Source organism: Microtus oregoni, unplaced genomic scaffold, assembly GCF_018167655.1.
Source record: "Microtus oregoni isolate MIOR12 unplaced genomic scaffold, Mior012 000038F_ref0000394, whole genome shotgun sequence".
Classification (NCBI taxonomy): Eukaryota; Metazoa; Chordata; class Mammalia; order Rodentia; family Cricetidae; genus Microtus; species Microtus oregoni.
In genome coordinates this window covers 23,015,909-23,030,301 of record NW_024543097.1, presented here as the reverse complement: position 1 = coordinate 23,030,301, position 14,393 = coordinate 23,015,909, and the positions used below count along the sequence as shown (strand labels likewise).

At 53.7% G+C, this 14,393-nt stretch overlaps 1 protein-coding gene across 11 annotated transcripts in view; it reads right to left on the bottom strand.

Moving 5' to 3' along the window:
- LOC121433523 (kinesin-like protein KIF1A) overlaps window positions 1-14,393 on the bottom strand; it is an 87,520-nt gene that overhangs the window by 35,727 nt on the left and 37,400 nt on the right. For 6 of the 11 annotated variants that reach the window (XM_041631975.1, XM_041631976.1, XM_041631977.1 and 3 more), the window contains exons 12-26: window positions 14,243-14,321; window positions 13,330-13,472; window positions 12,849-12,875; window positions 11,557-11,690; window positions 10,313-10,392; window positions 9,919-9,994; window positions 8,234-8,313; window positions 7,692-7,798; window positions 6,641-6,724; window positions 3,936-4,116; window positions 3,793-3,865; window positions 3,522-3,615; window positions 2,483-2,631; window positions 1,958-2,136; window positions 42-179 (exon numbers count right to left, since the gene is read on the bottom strand). In XM_041631975.1, the coding sequence (XP_041487909.1) occupies window positions 42-179; window positions 1,958-2,136; window positions 2,483-2,631; window positions 3,522-3,615; window positions 3,793-3,865; window positions 3,936-4,116; window positions 6,641-6,724; window positions 7,692-7,798; window positions 8,234-8,313; window positions 9,919-9,994; window positions 10,313-10,392; window positions 11,557-11,690; window positions 12,849-12,875; window positions 13,330-13,472; window positions 14,243-14,321 (1,624 nt within the window). The remainder of the gene's footprint in view (window positions 1-41; window positions 180-1,957; window positions 2,137-2,482; window positions 2,632-3,521; window positions 3,616-3,792; window positions 3,866-3,935; window positions 4,117-6,640; window positions 6,725-7,691; window positions 7,799-8,233; window positions 8,314-9,918; window positions 9,995-10,312; window positions 10,393-11,556; window positions 11,691-12,848; window positions 12,876-13,329; window positions 13,473-14,242; window positions 14,322-14,393) is intronic. The other 5 variants (XM_041631978.1, XM_041631979.1, XM_041631983.1 and 2 more) reach the window with 1 other exon arrangement.

Here is a 14,393-nt window from a genome sequence, read left to right as displayed (position 1 = left end):
TCTCTCTCTCTCTCTCTCTCAGGACGGGAGGAGGTGCCCACCTGCCCACCAGCCGGAACCAGGGGAAGCGATCATAGAAAGGGTCCCCGCCGGTCACCACGTTGTCACAGTCCTCAACGACGCTGGAGGGCACCTCTGCGGCTCTGTCATACATCTCCCGCATCAGGTCCAGGCGTTGCCTGTTGGGGTTCAAAGACCATGTAGGCTCAGACCAGTGCCCAGAAGCAGCCTGGCACCCCATTGGTCCTAGGGCATCAGACTCGGCTTGGTCCCATCGCCACCGTCCTGTCAGGGTCACAGACTCAGAGGTCTGCCAGCTAGAAACCCATGACAATGGCAGGTCACCCCAACTGCCTTCCAAGTCCTACCCGGTGATGGAAAAGGTGAGCTGAACAGACTTGACAAGGCAGGGCACAGCTGGAGAACTGACAGAGATGTGGGGAGACACTCTACAGCAACTCAGAATCGGGATTGGTAACACAGTCCTGAAAGCTCTTGTCGTGAGGCAGGAAAGGGAATGGAGACCACAAAGCATTTTTAAATCTCACCCCACCCCCAGGCAGGACAAAATGTAGGCGGAAGAAAATGAGATCGTACTCTCTAGAGGGCTCAGAGTTTGCCTTCTAGGAAGAGAAGCATCCACTACGAATGGTGTTATATTCCGCCTGACTTCCTAGGACACAGGAGGGATGGAGAGCCCAGAGGCACATACAAACTGAACAAGAAAAAGGGGTGCCTACTAATAATGTTTTGCTGTCTTCAGGAGGCCTGACTGACCGGGAAGAGCCCTTTCTACCTAGCTCAGTGGTTCTCAACCTTCCTTTTTTTTTTATTTAAATTTATTTATTTATTAAGGATTTCTGCCTCGTCCCCACAACCGCTTCCCATTTCCCTCCCCCTCCCCCGATCAAGTCCCCCTCCCTCATCTGCTCGAAGAGCAATCAGGGTTCCCTGACCTGTGGGAATTTCTCAACCTTCCTAATACTACAGCCCCTCAATACAGTTCCTCATGTTGTGGTGACCCCCAACCATAAAATTATTCTTGTTGCTACTTCATAACTGTAATCTTGCAACTGTTATGAATCGTAATGTAAATATTTGTGTTTTCTTAGGCGACCCCTGTGAAAGGGTCAGTAGTCCCCAAGGTGTCCCGACCCACAGGTTGAGAACCTCTGCTCTAATCCCGAGAGATTAACAACTCATTCGTGAGCTTACCTTCTACATACAAACCCACGGACCCCAAGTCCACACCCACCTCCCCTCTTCCTAAGGTCTCACGCACTTGACCAGTGTTCTCTCTGCCTTCAATTGCCAAGGACAGCGAGAAACTAGGAAGGTCCTTTGCTCAAGGCTGGCCTAATTCAGGGAGCTGGTCCACAGAGACCAGCTGCTCCACATTTTCCTCAGCAGTCCCAGGAACACCCTGGCTTTCTCACTCCTAGCCCGCACTGATGCCCAGTCATGGGCCCGTCTTGTGCCTTCTCTTCCCAGGGCTGTGAGTACATTCTACTCCTCTCGTGGCAGATGCCTAAGTCATTACCCAGTCATCTTCACACATGAAGACTTGGCATGAGTTTGGGGAGGAGTCTAAGGAGGCAGAAGTACTCATAAAACACACAAGCAGTGGAAAACTTCAGTAATGGCGGGTCACTAACGATGCCCTTCCACCTGCCCAGATCCTCAGTCTTCTGGGGGCTGAGGGGATGATTTCCCTCAGGCATGCAGAGTAGAGAAGCCAGCCCCTCCCACCCCCGAACTCTAAGGTCCTTGGCACAGACCTGACTGGAGGCACTAAGCCACCCTCCAGTCCCCTCTACTGCCTGAGTGCTCCTTCAGAAGCGGAACAAAAGCATCACACCCGGAGATACACTGGCATTGTTGTGAAGCACACCCCAGTCTGCTTCTGTCCCCAGGAAGACACCCATCCACCATCCACCTCACTGCCCATCAGCGGCACCTGAGTTTCTCTAGCGTCCAGTAGTGGGTGGCCCCATTCTTCTGATCCTGGACCTCCACTGCCACAATGGTTCGGGGGAAGGGCCGTGTCTCTCGGTCTTTGGCAGCTTCTGGAGGCAGTAGGTCTGGCGGCAGTGGGGAGTAGAGGGTGTCTGTGAGGAGGACAAACTGGAACTGGACCTATAAGGGGAGAAGATGCTCATTCATCCACTCCTTGCTGAGAGGAAGCCAGGTTTCCAGGGAGCTTCTCCCCACGCCACCGAGACTGCAGCTCTATATTGTATAGTTCACCAAACTATTCAACCAGTCACTGAAAAATGGTCGACACTCCAACCCCGGTCCCCACCATGGCTTGTTGATTCCCAAGCCCAGTTCCAGGGCTTCCTTCAACCACCCACACTGGGTACCTGGTTCAGGCAAGAGCCCCAGTCAGCTCTAGGGCTGCCTGAGTGCTGGTATTGAGCTGTGACTATAAGCAACTAGCCCATCACTCATGAAGAACCCAACTCCTATGATGGATTCCCACCTTCTTCTTTAGCTCCACGCTGATGGCATTGGCCTCCTTCAGGAAGATGGCATTGCCCCACAACAGGTCACGTAGAGAAGTGAACTGGTACCACTTCCATTTCCGGAAGGCCCACAATGCCAGCTCACACTCCCGTTCGGTCCACTGGACTATGGGAGAAGCCATGGGTGTCATTAAAGAAAGCCATAATATAGCCTACCACAACCTGAGTCCTGTAAGATCAAGATGACTTGGCAACATCACAGGACCAGCTGAGTGGACCTGGTCCACACTGTAGCTGGTCTATTGAATAAAGAGTAGCCCTTCCGTAGTCAACGTAGCCAGAGATAGATGCTGAAGGGCAGGCTAACTTGGAAGACTGGCTGGGTTCCAGCCCTCTCTCCCCAGATAAAGGCTCCTCCAATCAGTCCCTGCCATACTGGGTTGGGGTCCCCATGCTCGCATTCCTGATTTCATACTAAGCCCTCTTGGTGTGGAGAAAGGAGACCCAAACAGAAGGACCAGTCAAATAAGAAATGTGGAAATGCCCCAGATCACCCAAAGATTAAGTGCCCACCCCCCAATGAGCTTCCCTAATAGGTTGGAAGTCAAAGCAGCTCAGAGACCATATCACCAGTGATAGCCACACCTGCCTTGCGGGGCTGGCAGTGGGGAAGAACACTCTTGGGAGAGGAAGAGGAAGGGCGGAGTAGAGGCTCACACATCCTCTATTCATGAAGCCCTTCTGGAAAGGGGAATCCTTACTTGAGGTGCAGAGTGAGCCAGGTCTTTGGTGGTCTCCACACACCACACAGTAAACATGGAGAGCCCTTGTCAGCACCCATGGTTCTGGCCCACTCCCGTGAACAAACATGTGTCTGTGTGCATGAGATGTGTGGTCACTTGCTCCAGTCCAGCCTCCCAAACCCTGCCTGTAGGATAGTACCCTGAATGAAGGAGGTTTACCTCCCAGGGCAAAAGTTCAGACCTCCAGAGAGCCACCGGGGACCTGCTCTTTCAGGCCTTGTTGCTAGGAGACAAGCCCATCTTGAGTCCTTACCTTCATCCTCTGGTTCTTCCTCCTCCTCATTCACCTCTGGGTAGTACCTGGAATCCATTTGCTTCTGTAGGGCCTCCAGCTTACTCTCATAGTCCTGAAGAGATAGGGAGGGCCTGTGGCTCTACCATCGACTGAGGCAGTCTCACCCTAGCCCACTGGAGTGCAAAGGAGGGACCCGGCCAGCAGAGAGCACGGCCGGAGGGAGCAGAGAGCTGCCTTCCCGGTGGGCTAAAGCATATAGAGGCCTGGAAAGCGGGGTGCACATTCTCACCAGCCTCTGCTGCTCCAGCAGGTATGTGGCTTCCTCCCGTTCTCGCCGGTACTGGTCCTCCAGCTCCTGGAGCCTGCAAGAGAGCATCGGGTGAACACAAGGCCATGAGACTTGGCAGGCAGGCATCTGCCCCTAGGCCTCACCTCTGCTCCATCTCCTGCTTCATGTCGATGCCCTGCTTCTCCAGCAGTTCCCGTTGGGCGAAGGCCCAGTCCACTGGCTCAGCAGGCGTCTCTGCGCAGGGGGTTCGCTCACGCTCTTGGCGGGCCTGCTCGGGGTGGTTAAAACGGAACACGTGGCTCTTGCCCATGATGATGCGGTTCCCTGGGAGATGGAGGCAAAAGCAGCCTTGGGGTACCTGTGGGTTCCAGGTGCCCTCGAGGGTGGGAGAAGGAGAAGGGAGAAAGGGGTGCAGGTACTTCATCTGCCTAGCATCACCCACCTCAGGAAGAGCATCCAGCCCCCCAATCCCTGGCTCCAAATCACCTTTCTCCTTGGAATGGGCCCCTTTGTTGTCTCCCAAATCTATCCTCTTGACTATGTGGTTTAGGTTTTGTAGGAGGGATTGATAATGTTTAGAGACACAGGCTATAGAAGTCCCAGGATGCTATAAGGTGAAGTTCAAAGGATTGGAACACTGATTGGAGATCAGATGTAAGACCATTCATGAGGTTTCAGATGAGAACAGGATTCCATGAGAACTTGGGCTAGAGGTTATTCACACTATGTCCTGGCAAAGAACATGGCTACGTGTTGTCCATGTGCTAAGACCGCATGAGAGGCTGGATTTGAAAGTGTTGGACTAATTAACTTGGTGGAAGGGATTTCAAGGCAGCATAGCATCCAGGCAGCTATGGCATGGACTTCAACGGCTGCTTCTGGCCAGGTTTCCAGTAAGATTGGGGAGCAACAACCAGAGCAGAAAGATTTTAAAAACTTGGAATTTTTAGTAGAAAAGAAGCACATTGACATGCTAGAGCCAACGGAGGTGTGTGCACAGGCTGTCTCAGGAAGTACTTCCCTGTGTCCAATCGTCCAGGCACTCAGTGGCCATTGCAGCCGTGACACAAGCAGGCCCAGATACAGCTCAAGCTGGCAGTGGGTTTAGCATTGTCCAAGTGACGATGATTTTGCAGATATGTGAACCACTAGAGTTATGTAGTTACAGAGGCTTCCGAACAGATTTCAGTGTAAGTTTGGAGAGGTCAGTTTTATATATTTTTTCATATATTTATAATATATAATATATTAAATATATATTATAGAAATTATATACCTCACAGGCAGACCTTGAGAGGAAAGCGTATAGAGCCATGAGAGTCAATGCTGTGTTTCTGTGAAGACCCCAGCATGCTAGAGATGCCCAGAACACAGAACATCTTCTAAGGAAAGCCATGAGCCACAGCAGAGCCTTCCAGATGAGCCTCGTAGGCTACAGCGGGAGAGGTCAGAGGGATGAGGCTACCGAGGCCTTTGAACTTTGCATCATACACCACACGCCTTAGTTTCTAAACATGGAGCTATGGGATTTACTGTTTGCCCTGCTGAGTTTTTGTCTTGCTTTAGCCCCGTTCCTCCTGGCTAATTTTCTTTTCCTCCCCTTCAGTATGGGAATGTACACCCTGACTCATCATGTACCAGAAGTGTGTCATTTCCATTTTGGTGTCACATGGGCTCACTACAGTTTGGCCTGAGTCTAAGAGAACACTACCCTTGGGCTCCTAAGCAATGATGGAACTTTAGGTGTGTGGAGACTCTTGGAGACAGACGGAATACACTTTGCATTGTGAGATGGGCACAGCCTGGGAGACTAGGAGTAGAATGCTGTGGGTTCAGTATGGCGTCTCCCTCAAAGGTTCATGTGTTGAAGGCTATGGGTCCAGCCAGTGGCACTATTGAGAGATCAGATCATGAGAGTACTAACTTCACTGGTCGATTATCTGTGAGTTCACTGGAGGATGAGTGAGTGACCAGGGGGTGGGGCTTGTTGGTGGAAGTAGAGCGTATGCCTTTGAAGGGTGTGTCTGTTTCCAGAACCTTCTTATTCTCGCCTCTGCTTCCAGGCTACTGAGAGGTAAGCAGCTCTGTTTCACCCACCCTCCCACAATGATGCTCTGACTACCACAGTCCCAAAGCAGTGAAGATGGGCTCAAGCCTCTGAAACTGTGAGCCAGAAGCAATCCTTTTCCCCTAAATGGTTTCCTTGGATGCTCTGTTTCAGCAACAGATGGTGACTGGTGCTCCTGTAAGTCAGTGCCTTGAGATGTCTCAGTATACATGTGTGTATATTTCTGTACTCCTCTGCCTAGCTCTGTCTTCAATCCCATGAACATCCATGCCTCCCATTATGCAGGCAAGAGCTACATCATCCAGGGACCCATCTTATATATCCTATATGACTTTCCTGAAAGAGATTTTAACACCTCCATGTGTGTGGTTTTTATAGCAGCAGGGTGGGAATTATAGTATTTAATCCCAGGAAACGGGTGTTGAAGAGGGCGCTCACCTGTCCCACACTGGCCATTCTGTAATACCACAGTTTGGCCAACCATCTGTCTGTCTCTTGCCCTCTCTCCTGAGCATAGCCCAACAAAGTGACCATTCAGGACCTTCCCACTCTGACTTCTCACTCTGCACTAACCCAGTATCCTGTGAGTGGGAACCCCTCTGCTTTTCTAGTCTCAGGTCCAGGCACTCTAGTTCTCAAGTGCCCAGTATGGGGACTAGAGGGTCTCAGGGGCTGCTCATAGCAATGCTGCCTTTCGTTGGGAGCAAACAGTGTCTGAGAGGGTGAGCACCGAGGCTTCGCCTTGTCTACCCTGGAGTCCCCGAGGGCTCCCAGCCATACCTGACCGCAGGATGCTGGGCTCAGTGACTTTTTTGCCATTGACATACGTGTCAGCTCCTTCACAGGGCTCCAGGGTCACCACGGCTGCAAGACAGGTAAGAGGGACACTGTAAGAAGCCGTTACTTCAGTGGCTCGGCTCTACTGGCCCCTGGCAGGCACCAGTCAGGTTCCTCATTTCCGGCTGGCCATAGAACCTGATCATGACCCCTGGATGAACCCAAGGAGTCAAGGAGGAAAAATGTCAAAAAGGAGACACATGAGCCAAGGTCAAAGCTGAGGAGGCCATGCTAGGCTTGACTTCTCATGTTCTCATTCAGGTCTCTAAGTGGAGAAGAGCGAGAGCAGCTACCATGTAAAAGGAGGGTCTAGATTCCTTTGTCTCCTCCGCACAGGAGAGAAATGGGAATCTGTGGACAGGAAAATCGAGGAGTGGCAATTATCCCCAGCACCATTTAGGGCTACCATCCCAAGGCAGGGATCCAATAATAGATTCACAAGTCTTAGGATGGTCAGATGCTTTCTGGCTAGGACTCCAGCCCTGCACACCGGCAGAGGCATGGACCCAGTGTCTGCACACCAGCACACAGGCCTGGTGCAGCACTGAGACAGCACCATGCAGGGTGCTGGCAAGCCGAGAAAACAGAGAGCTGCTACCCAGCCAACAGGGGAGCATGCTCTGAGTGGGCTCCATCTATGTGGCCCGTTGTCCTTCTGACCATACACATCCCTGCCTGCTTACTTGACATACTCAACACCCTCCTTGTCCCAACATCCCACCATGACCCTGGGGTCCAGTCTTCAAGGCAGCTGGCTCCCCAAAGCAACAGCCACATGGCCACAGGAGTCAGCAGGCCTTTCCCGAACACCTTTCTAATCACTCATCTGTCCTCAAGGCTCATAGAGTTCTGTCCAGAAGCATGGTTAGAGCTGAGAAGCTGAGTGGATGGTTAGCGCCCTACCCTTTGAGGGCTGAGCTACTTAGGTCTCACTGATGCCTGATCAGCAATATGGGGGCAGGATAGGTGGTGGGCTGAGGCAGGATGGCACTACCTTCTCCACCTCCCCGGGAGTCGCTCCGGAAGATGCAGTGTTCCTCCTTGATGAAGTGCCCACTCAGGACGATGTCTTGCCGCCTCTCTGCATCTTCTCGGCCCACTCTGTTGAGGAATCACGGGTGGCATAGCATTAGGGCCCCGGCACACCCACTCTGCCCGACTTACTTCTGCATGCAGCTTCCTAGGGATGCCCAGATGGCTTTTGCTGTTGTTTGTTTCGTGTTTGTTTTTATTTTAAAATACCACGATATATGAACTGTGGGAATATGGAGAAATGAAAGTAGGCAAGAGACCCCCAGTGCAGCCCGGCTATAGGGAAATCCAGATGGCCCCTAGAGACACTTAAAAAGCATTATAGGCTACATAGGGCTAATACCCAACTTAGCTCTTAAGGGACAGCACAGGATAGTGGGAACAGGGGACCCGCACACCCCAACCCATTAGAACCAGGCCGGCTGGAGATGTTATTGCTCCCTCACCTTGTGATCCCCTCAGCTGGCTACCCTTCCTCTACCTGACAACCCATCTAGCACCTACCTGGTGACTCCATCTTTGATGTAGTAGAGGAGGCACTCTGACATCAACGGATCCTCATTCAGGTTGACAAGATGAGGTGTCTGGGAAGAAACAAAAAGGTCACTCTCCTGGGGAGGAACAGGGTCCTCACAGTGACTATCCCGCGTGCCCTCTGCTCAGACACCAAAGTACCACCATTCTCAGAACCGGATTTGTTGGGGACGTAATACTCTCCCCAGCCCGGCAGAGAAGAAGAGAGACATGGAGGACAAGGACCCCCCCAGGGAACCTTTAGTAGGGCACCCCGAACCCCAGAGTCCCAAGCTCAGCTGGCCTCACAGATTGGCAGCTCCTCGTCAGAAAAATGAAAGACAAATAAAACTCCAGGCCCAGGCTTAGCCCATCTTGAAAACAGCAGGCTTAGTGGGGCCTAAATATTTTGTGGGGAGCTGGGCTGCAGGGGGCTCTGGGAGACCCAGTTCCCAGTTCTTGGAGGACCCAGGTAAAGCTTAGATGGAATCTGTGTTTGGAAGTCCTGGATGTGTAGGGTGCACGACGGGCTCCAGGGTTGGTCTCAAGAGTCCTAGGCCCCTGACTCTGCACCACACAAGGCTGGTCCAGGAAGCTCATTTCAGAGGGACAACCGAGAACTAAAGACTCTCCAGCGAAACTATCAGCAAGAAGAACGAGGGCCTTAGCCAAGAAGGGTCTCCCCGGAGGCCTGGGAAGAATCAGCTGATGGAGTCACCACTGAGCAACCCAGGACCTGCATGTTAGCATCCCAACTCCAGGTTAAGGTGTCTACCTCCTGTCTCCCACACCATTGACAGCTTTCTTCTGCCTCCTGTCCTAGGTCATTCCTGCCTCAGTCCCCTCCTGCGAGCTTCTTTGGAGCCATCTTATATCTGTGTTCTAAATGAGGGACCTATAACAAGGAAGAGGTGCCAGGACGGGACTGCTTCCTGTTCCCCCTCATGGTACCCTGGGGTAAGTCACTGCCATGCTAAACTATAAATCCAAGTGCACTTTCAAGCATGGGTGTAGAGTTCTGACCATCTGACACGGACCATCCTCAACCACTCTGTGTGTGTGCAGTGATCTGGCGTCCTGGGTCTCTCTTCATGTCCCCCAGCTTGCCACCTCAAGCTGTCATGTGATACATTGTTTCTAAGCAGTCCTAGACCAAGGCAGCACAGCAGAATCTAGGGAGGCTGCACCACGGGTATTTGGCTCTGTCTCTCAGATGCCTAAGCCGCTAACTCCACTTCCCCCAAGGAGCCTTTCTTCAACACAAAGCAGGGCCTAGAAACTGGCTATGACTGGGGACCAGGGCCATCCTCCTGGACTTCTGCCACTTGGCCCTGCAGCCTGTGAAGCTGCTCTGGGAAGGAAAGCCAGAAGCTTCCAGAAGTAGCAGACTCAGGGTGGCGGATAGGCCCACAACACTCAGCTCTGCAGCCTGGACATTACCCCCAAGTCTTGTTTCAGTCCTGAGGGATCCAGTCTAAACCTCAAACAGTTCAGAGCCCGACATGATGTCACCCAGCCACCAGGATGTCCCACCACACAATGGAAAGTGTAAGTAAGGCCATTTCAGGCCTGAACCAGAGCCCCATCCTACTACACTTTCCCCCAGAACCTCCCACTTGACGGCCACCAGCAGTGGTGCCACCCTTGTCCTCACTGGCACTCGACTCAGCTCCTACCTTTTTGGGAGAAAATACACCCAAAGTGCCACCATCTTCCCTCATGGCCACACCCATCTCAGCCAGCAAGGCTTCCCTGGAAGACAGAGCTACGGTCAGCACAAGCTCAGAGGCTTCCAGGACTAGCCCCACCCTGTCTGACCCACCCACCAACCAGGAACTATCAGCAGTGCCTGGGCAGCGTCCACCCCGTGGGACCGGGCTCACCCACAGTTCTGTTCTTCAAGGCCGCGATGGCCAGGGGCCAGTGCCACACATTAGCTGCCTGGGTCAGACAGTATAGACTTGTCCCATGGTCAGCATGCAACCTCCCCCAGGGGTTGGGTTTCCAGGGCTAGAGGCAAGGATTGCTCTCACTCACCCCCAGGCCTGTTCTCAGCCTCCCCCTGCTTACCTCTCCATTCGGATGGCTTCTGTCCGCCGCAGCTTCTCCTCCCAGGTCTCGTTGAGCTCAGCAATGATCTTCTCTGTCTCCTGGTTGAGTGAGACAGAGCATGGTGAGATCCCAGGGAGTGTCTGCATGTATGTGGTGGGAGGCATTCAAGGATGTAGGGGAGTCAGGAAAGAGGCTGCAGAGCCCTGGGGCTCAGACACCCAGGCGCTTCCCAGGCCTGTGAGATTCTGGGGGATCAAGGTGAAGTACAACAGACTTTCCTGTGAACACACCCCATAGAACAAGGACAGCAAATTAAATCAGGAGCAGAGAGGAAGCCAGTGCCCCTGGGAAACACTGGGAGCAGCTCCCAAATGTAATAGCCCCTTCTAAGGACATGGCCTCACTTCTCATCAGTGGCACTGGCCCTTGTTCCCTTCCCACTTACATCCTAGCCACTCCCCCAACTATAACTTCATTTGGGCCCCCAAGTCCCAAACAGGTCATCTATCCCACATCAGGGGAGCTTTAGGCTCCTTGCTTCTTGGTCACCCTATACTACTCCTCACACTAGCCTCTGTCCCTTGTCTCCCTGGTCCCTCAGCCCACAGGGGCTGGGCTCTCTGTGCAGACCACCCTACATTCAGAGGGAGTTTGAGGCTGGAGCTAGCCAAGCACAGTGTTGGGGAGCAGGGACCTCATCTGAGAGGAAAAACCAACAGCCTGGAAGTGGCTAAGAGCCCGAACATCCACCTCCCTTCTTGATGAAAGCAGCTCGGCAGGACAGATGCCAGACGGAGCTGCCAGGACCCACGGAGGCACTATAGAGGTGCTGCTGGGACAGGACACCCCCCACCTCGGTCACCACACAGTCCACTGTTCCCTGTGCCAGCGCCTGCTCAGGCGTGAACCCTGGCCTGACATTCCACACTTGGGCTTCCCTCCCCTAGCAGTCAGGGTCGGGGCCATCCAGAGAGGTCCAAGAACCTTCAAGGTACTCACTGCCCAGCGGCTCTGTTCATTATCTGAACCTGGTTCAGCCTGGTGCCTGAAGGCACTAGCTGTTCTGGCTGCTCTGGGTGGGCTGGCCACATGCCAGAGACTTCCATTATTATATCACGCTGCTCCTGAGAGGTGAGGCCATACCTAAGGGGTGTCCCATAGGTGACAGGCAAGAGTCCGCTCTCACCTCCCTAAGCCTACCTTGTCCTACAGGCTGATGCCCATCACCCACCCAGGGGTACCCTGGATCAGGTGGCCCTCACCTTCAGCCTCTCAATAGCCTCCTCACTGCCTGGAGCAAACAAGATGCGCTCGTGGAGACTGGACACAGAGGCCGCACGGCTGGACAGAGCTGAGAGCGAAGATGAGGGGCTCATGCCCACCAGGGCATTGGTCACTGTGAAGAGATTGTTAGGGGCTTGGCTTAGCTCGGTCCCGCCCCCGTTATGGTTACTGTTCTCAAGGTCAGACATGTCTAAGACGTGAAGGGAAGGCAAGAGAGAGAGAGGGGGAGAAGAGAAAGAAGCAGTTGGAGAAAGCAAGAGGCGGGTCAGGAGAAGGCAAGAAATGGGAAGCACAGGCAAGGCACAGCAGCCTGGCCCAGTTGCCCAGGACAAGCACATGCAAGGTCTCCTGCTACCCTCGGTCCTGCCACTTGCCTGGCCTGACCCACGGGCCCTCTCTTCCCTTAACAGCACCCATCCCCGTTCTGTACATATACCACTCCACCCTCCCTTTGGGGCCTTTTTGCAGACTCTGCACCTGTGTTCGGAGGCCCATGCCTGTTAGCCACCTCACAGCATCCTGCACCTGAGGCCAGGAGCTCACCTCAGATCACTCGGTCACCTGTCCCCCCTACTCCCCAAGGTTCATTGTCATCTTCTGTGCGTGGGCTCTACTGTGAGCTGAGCTGTATTCATCATCCCACTGAACCCAGAATGGGCCCAAAGACTACCTGGAGAAGGTGCAAGGACGACACTCACGAGGGAGCCCCTACTCTTCCACCACCCCAGAATTCCACCACCCTTACAGATGGGAGGCTGGGCTATGGCACCTGGAGGAGACGTGCCAGGCCCTTTCCAGTAGAAGCAGACACACAGCAAAGCAGCAGCCAACACAGGACAGCACGGGGCACTGGGGAAGTGAACCCCAGGATGGAAGAGATACTGTGGGGAAGGACTCGGCAGCAACCATTGCTATATTCAGCCTCAAGAAACTTTCAGGGACACGGATGTGGGGCTAGGTGGAGCAGGAGCAGACAGAGGTAGATCTGGGCCAAAAGCCAGGATAGCATGGCCTTGTGGCCCCCCAAGTCCTCAGGCTCTAACATCCGGCCTTTCTAGGCCCATGGGTGCTCAGAAGTCTAGCCCAGCCACTCTTGACTGCACTCTGCCTATTTATTGCCTCAGTTTCCCACGCAGACAGGGATGAACCAGGAACATTCATGGGGGAGGCAGAAGAGGGTGGTGGGACCTCCCTCCCCACCCGTGCTGCCCTGTGGCCCCCATGGCTGGGATAAAAGCAGGGGTGCAGAGCAGCAGTGGGGAATACACACATTTGGGTCCTCCGGGCACAGTGTTGGCTATGGGGAGGGCAGGCAGGGGAGGAAGAGACAGAGAAACAGAGCAGTTTGTCCCCAAGGGTCCATGTACCCATCTCACAGAGTGAATAGCATCGGGGAAAGTAGGTCTTCAATGTAGGGACATAGGACCCCTCAAAGTCCCAGCCGCCGCAGCTGACCTGGGGGCTTCCAAGAAACATTCCCTGGCCTGCTTGGGCCAGCTCCAAACCCAAACCATGCAATCCATACAGGTCAAGGCCAGAAAACCTGGCTCTGTCCTTGCCCGCCCCGGCCTCCCACCCCAAGGCATTCTGCCCAGGAGCTGGAGGAGGGATGAGGCTTTGGGCAGCTTCAACACTTCGCGACAACTGTAGCTACCGTGAACAGCACAAGGGTAGGAGGCAGCCCCAGGAGAGAGGGCATGAGGCATCTGAGGCCCCTACCCCACCCAGGGCAGACTGCCACGGACACTCACTGTCGGTGATATCGCCAAGACCTTGGGCGTACAGCAGGTCCCGTAGCCTGGTCACTTCATCCTTCAGTTCTCGAATCAGCTTGTTGTTAGGGTCTTCGTTGATAATGGCATTGCAGCGGATTTGCTTGGCCCGGTCTGCGTATCTGGGCAGCAAAGGGATAAAGGAGTTGGGGGATGGGTCCACAGAGCAGACCCAGGGGTGCTCAGAGCTCTGCCTGGTGAGTTCAGCTGGGGAGAAAAATCCTTGACCTAGGCTGGCAGAACGAGAAATCAGCCCACCGCTCTAAAGGATAGCCGTTGGGACCAGTGGCCAAGAGCGTCCTACTGGTGAGATAGTCCAGCCTTTCTTATCTACTTAGGAGGTTGTGGTGTGGGGCACCGAAGGCACAGCACGCTGTCCTACTCTATACTGACACCTTTAGACCTGAGTCTGACATTCCAAGATAGAGAGGACCACTTTAGAACAGGGGTACCTGATGCTCAGCGTGCTATTTGCCATCCCAGAAGCACCCGGGAATTTTCCATGACACAGGCTCCATTTTCCACAGGAAGTGTACACTTTATATAGGCCAGACATTCCCAACCCAGGCAATCAAGCTGTCTCCTGCACCCAGGCTTCCCATCCCAAAATGCCCACCTCACAGTGGGAGATTTGGGGAGAGCTCATGGGACCTTATTTGCTAATTTAAAGTCCTCCACTCCCACAGACAGAAGTATGGCTTTTCCAGCCTGGAGCCACAGGGCTCTGTGCCCCCCTGAAATGTTTCCTAAAGTATATATAACAGGGGCAGAACAGGCCATGAACACCTTAGAGCTCCGGAACCTTACTGCTGGCCTCCGAGTTCCTAGAGAATGTGCCCCAAAGGAACATGGAAAGTCATGTGCTGGCCCCAGGGTCCCCGGCAGAACATACCTCAGGGTGCTGAGGGTCTCATCGTAGTTGATGTCTGCAGGGCTCAGGGCTGCCACCATGGCTGTCCTTGAGTTACCTCCTATGGGAAGACAATCGATTTGTACACAAGGTCCTCTTACTGAAGCTATCGGTGGAGATGATGAAGCCCAGA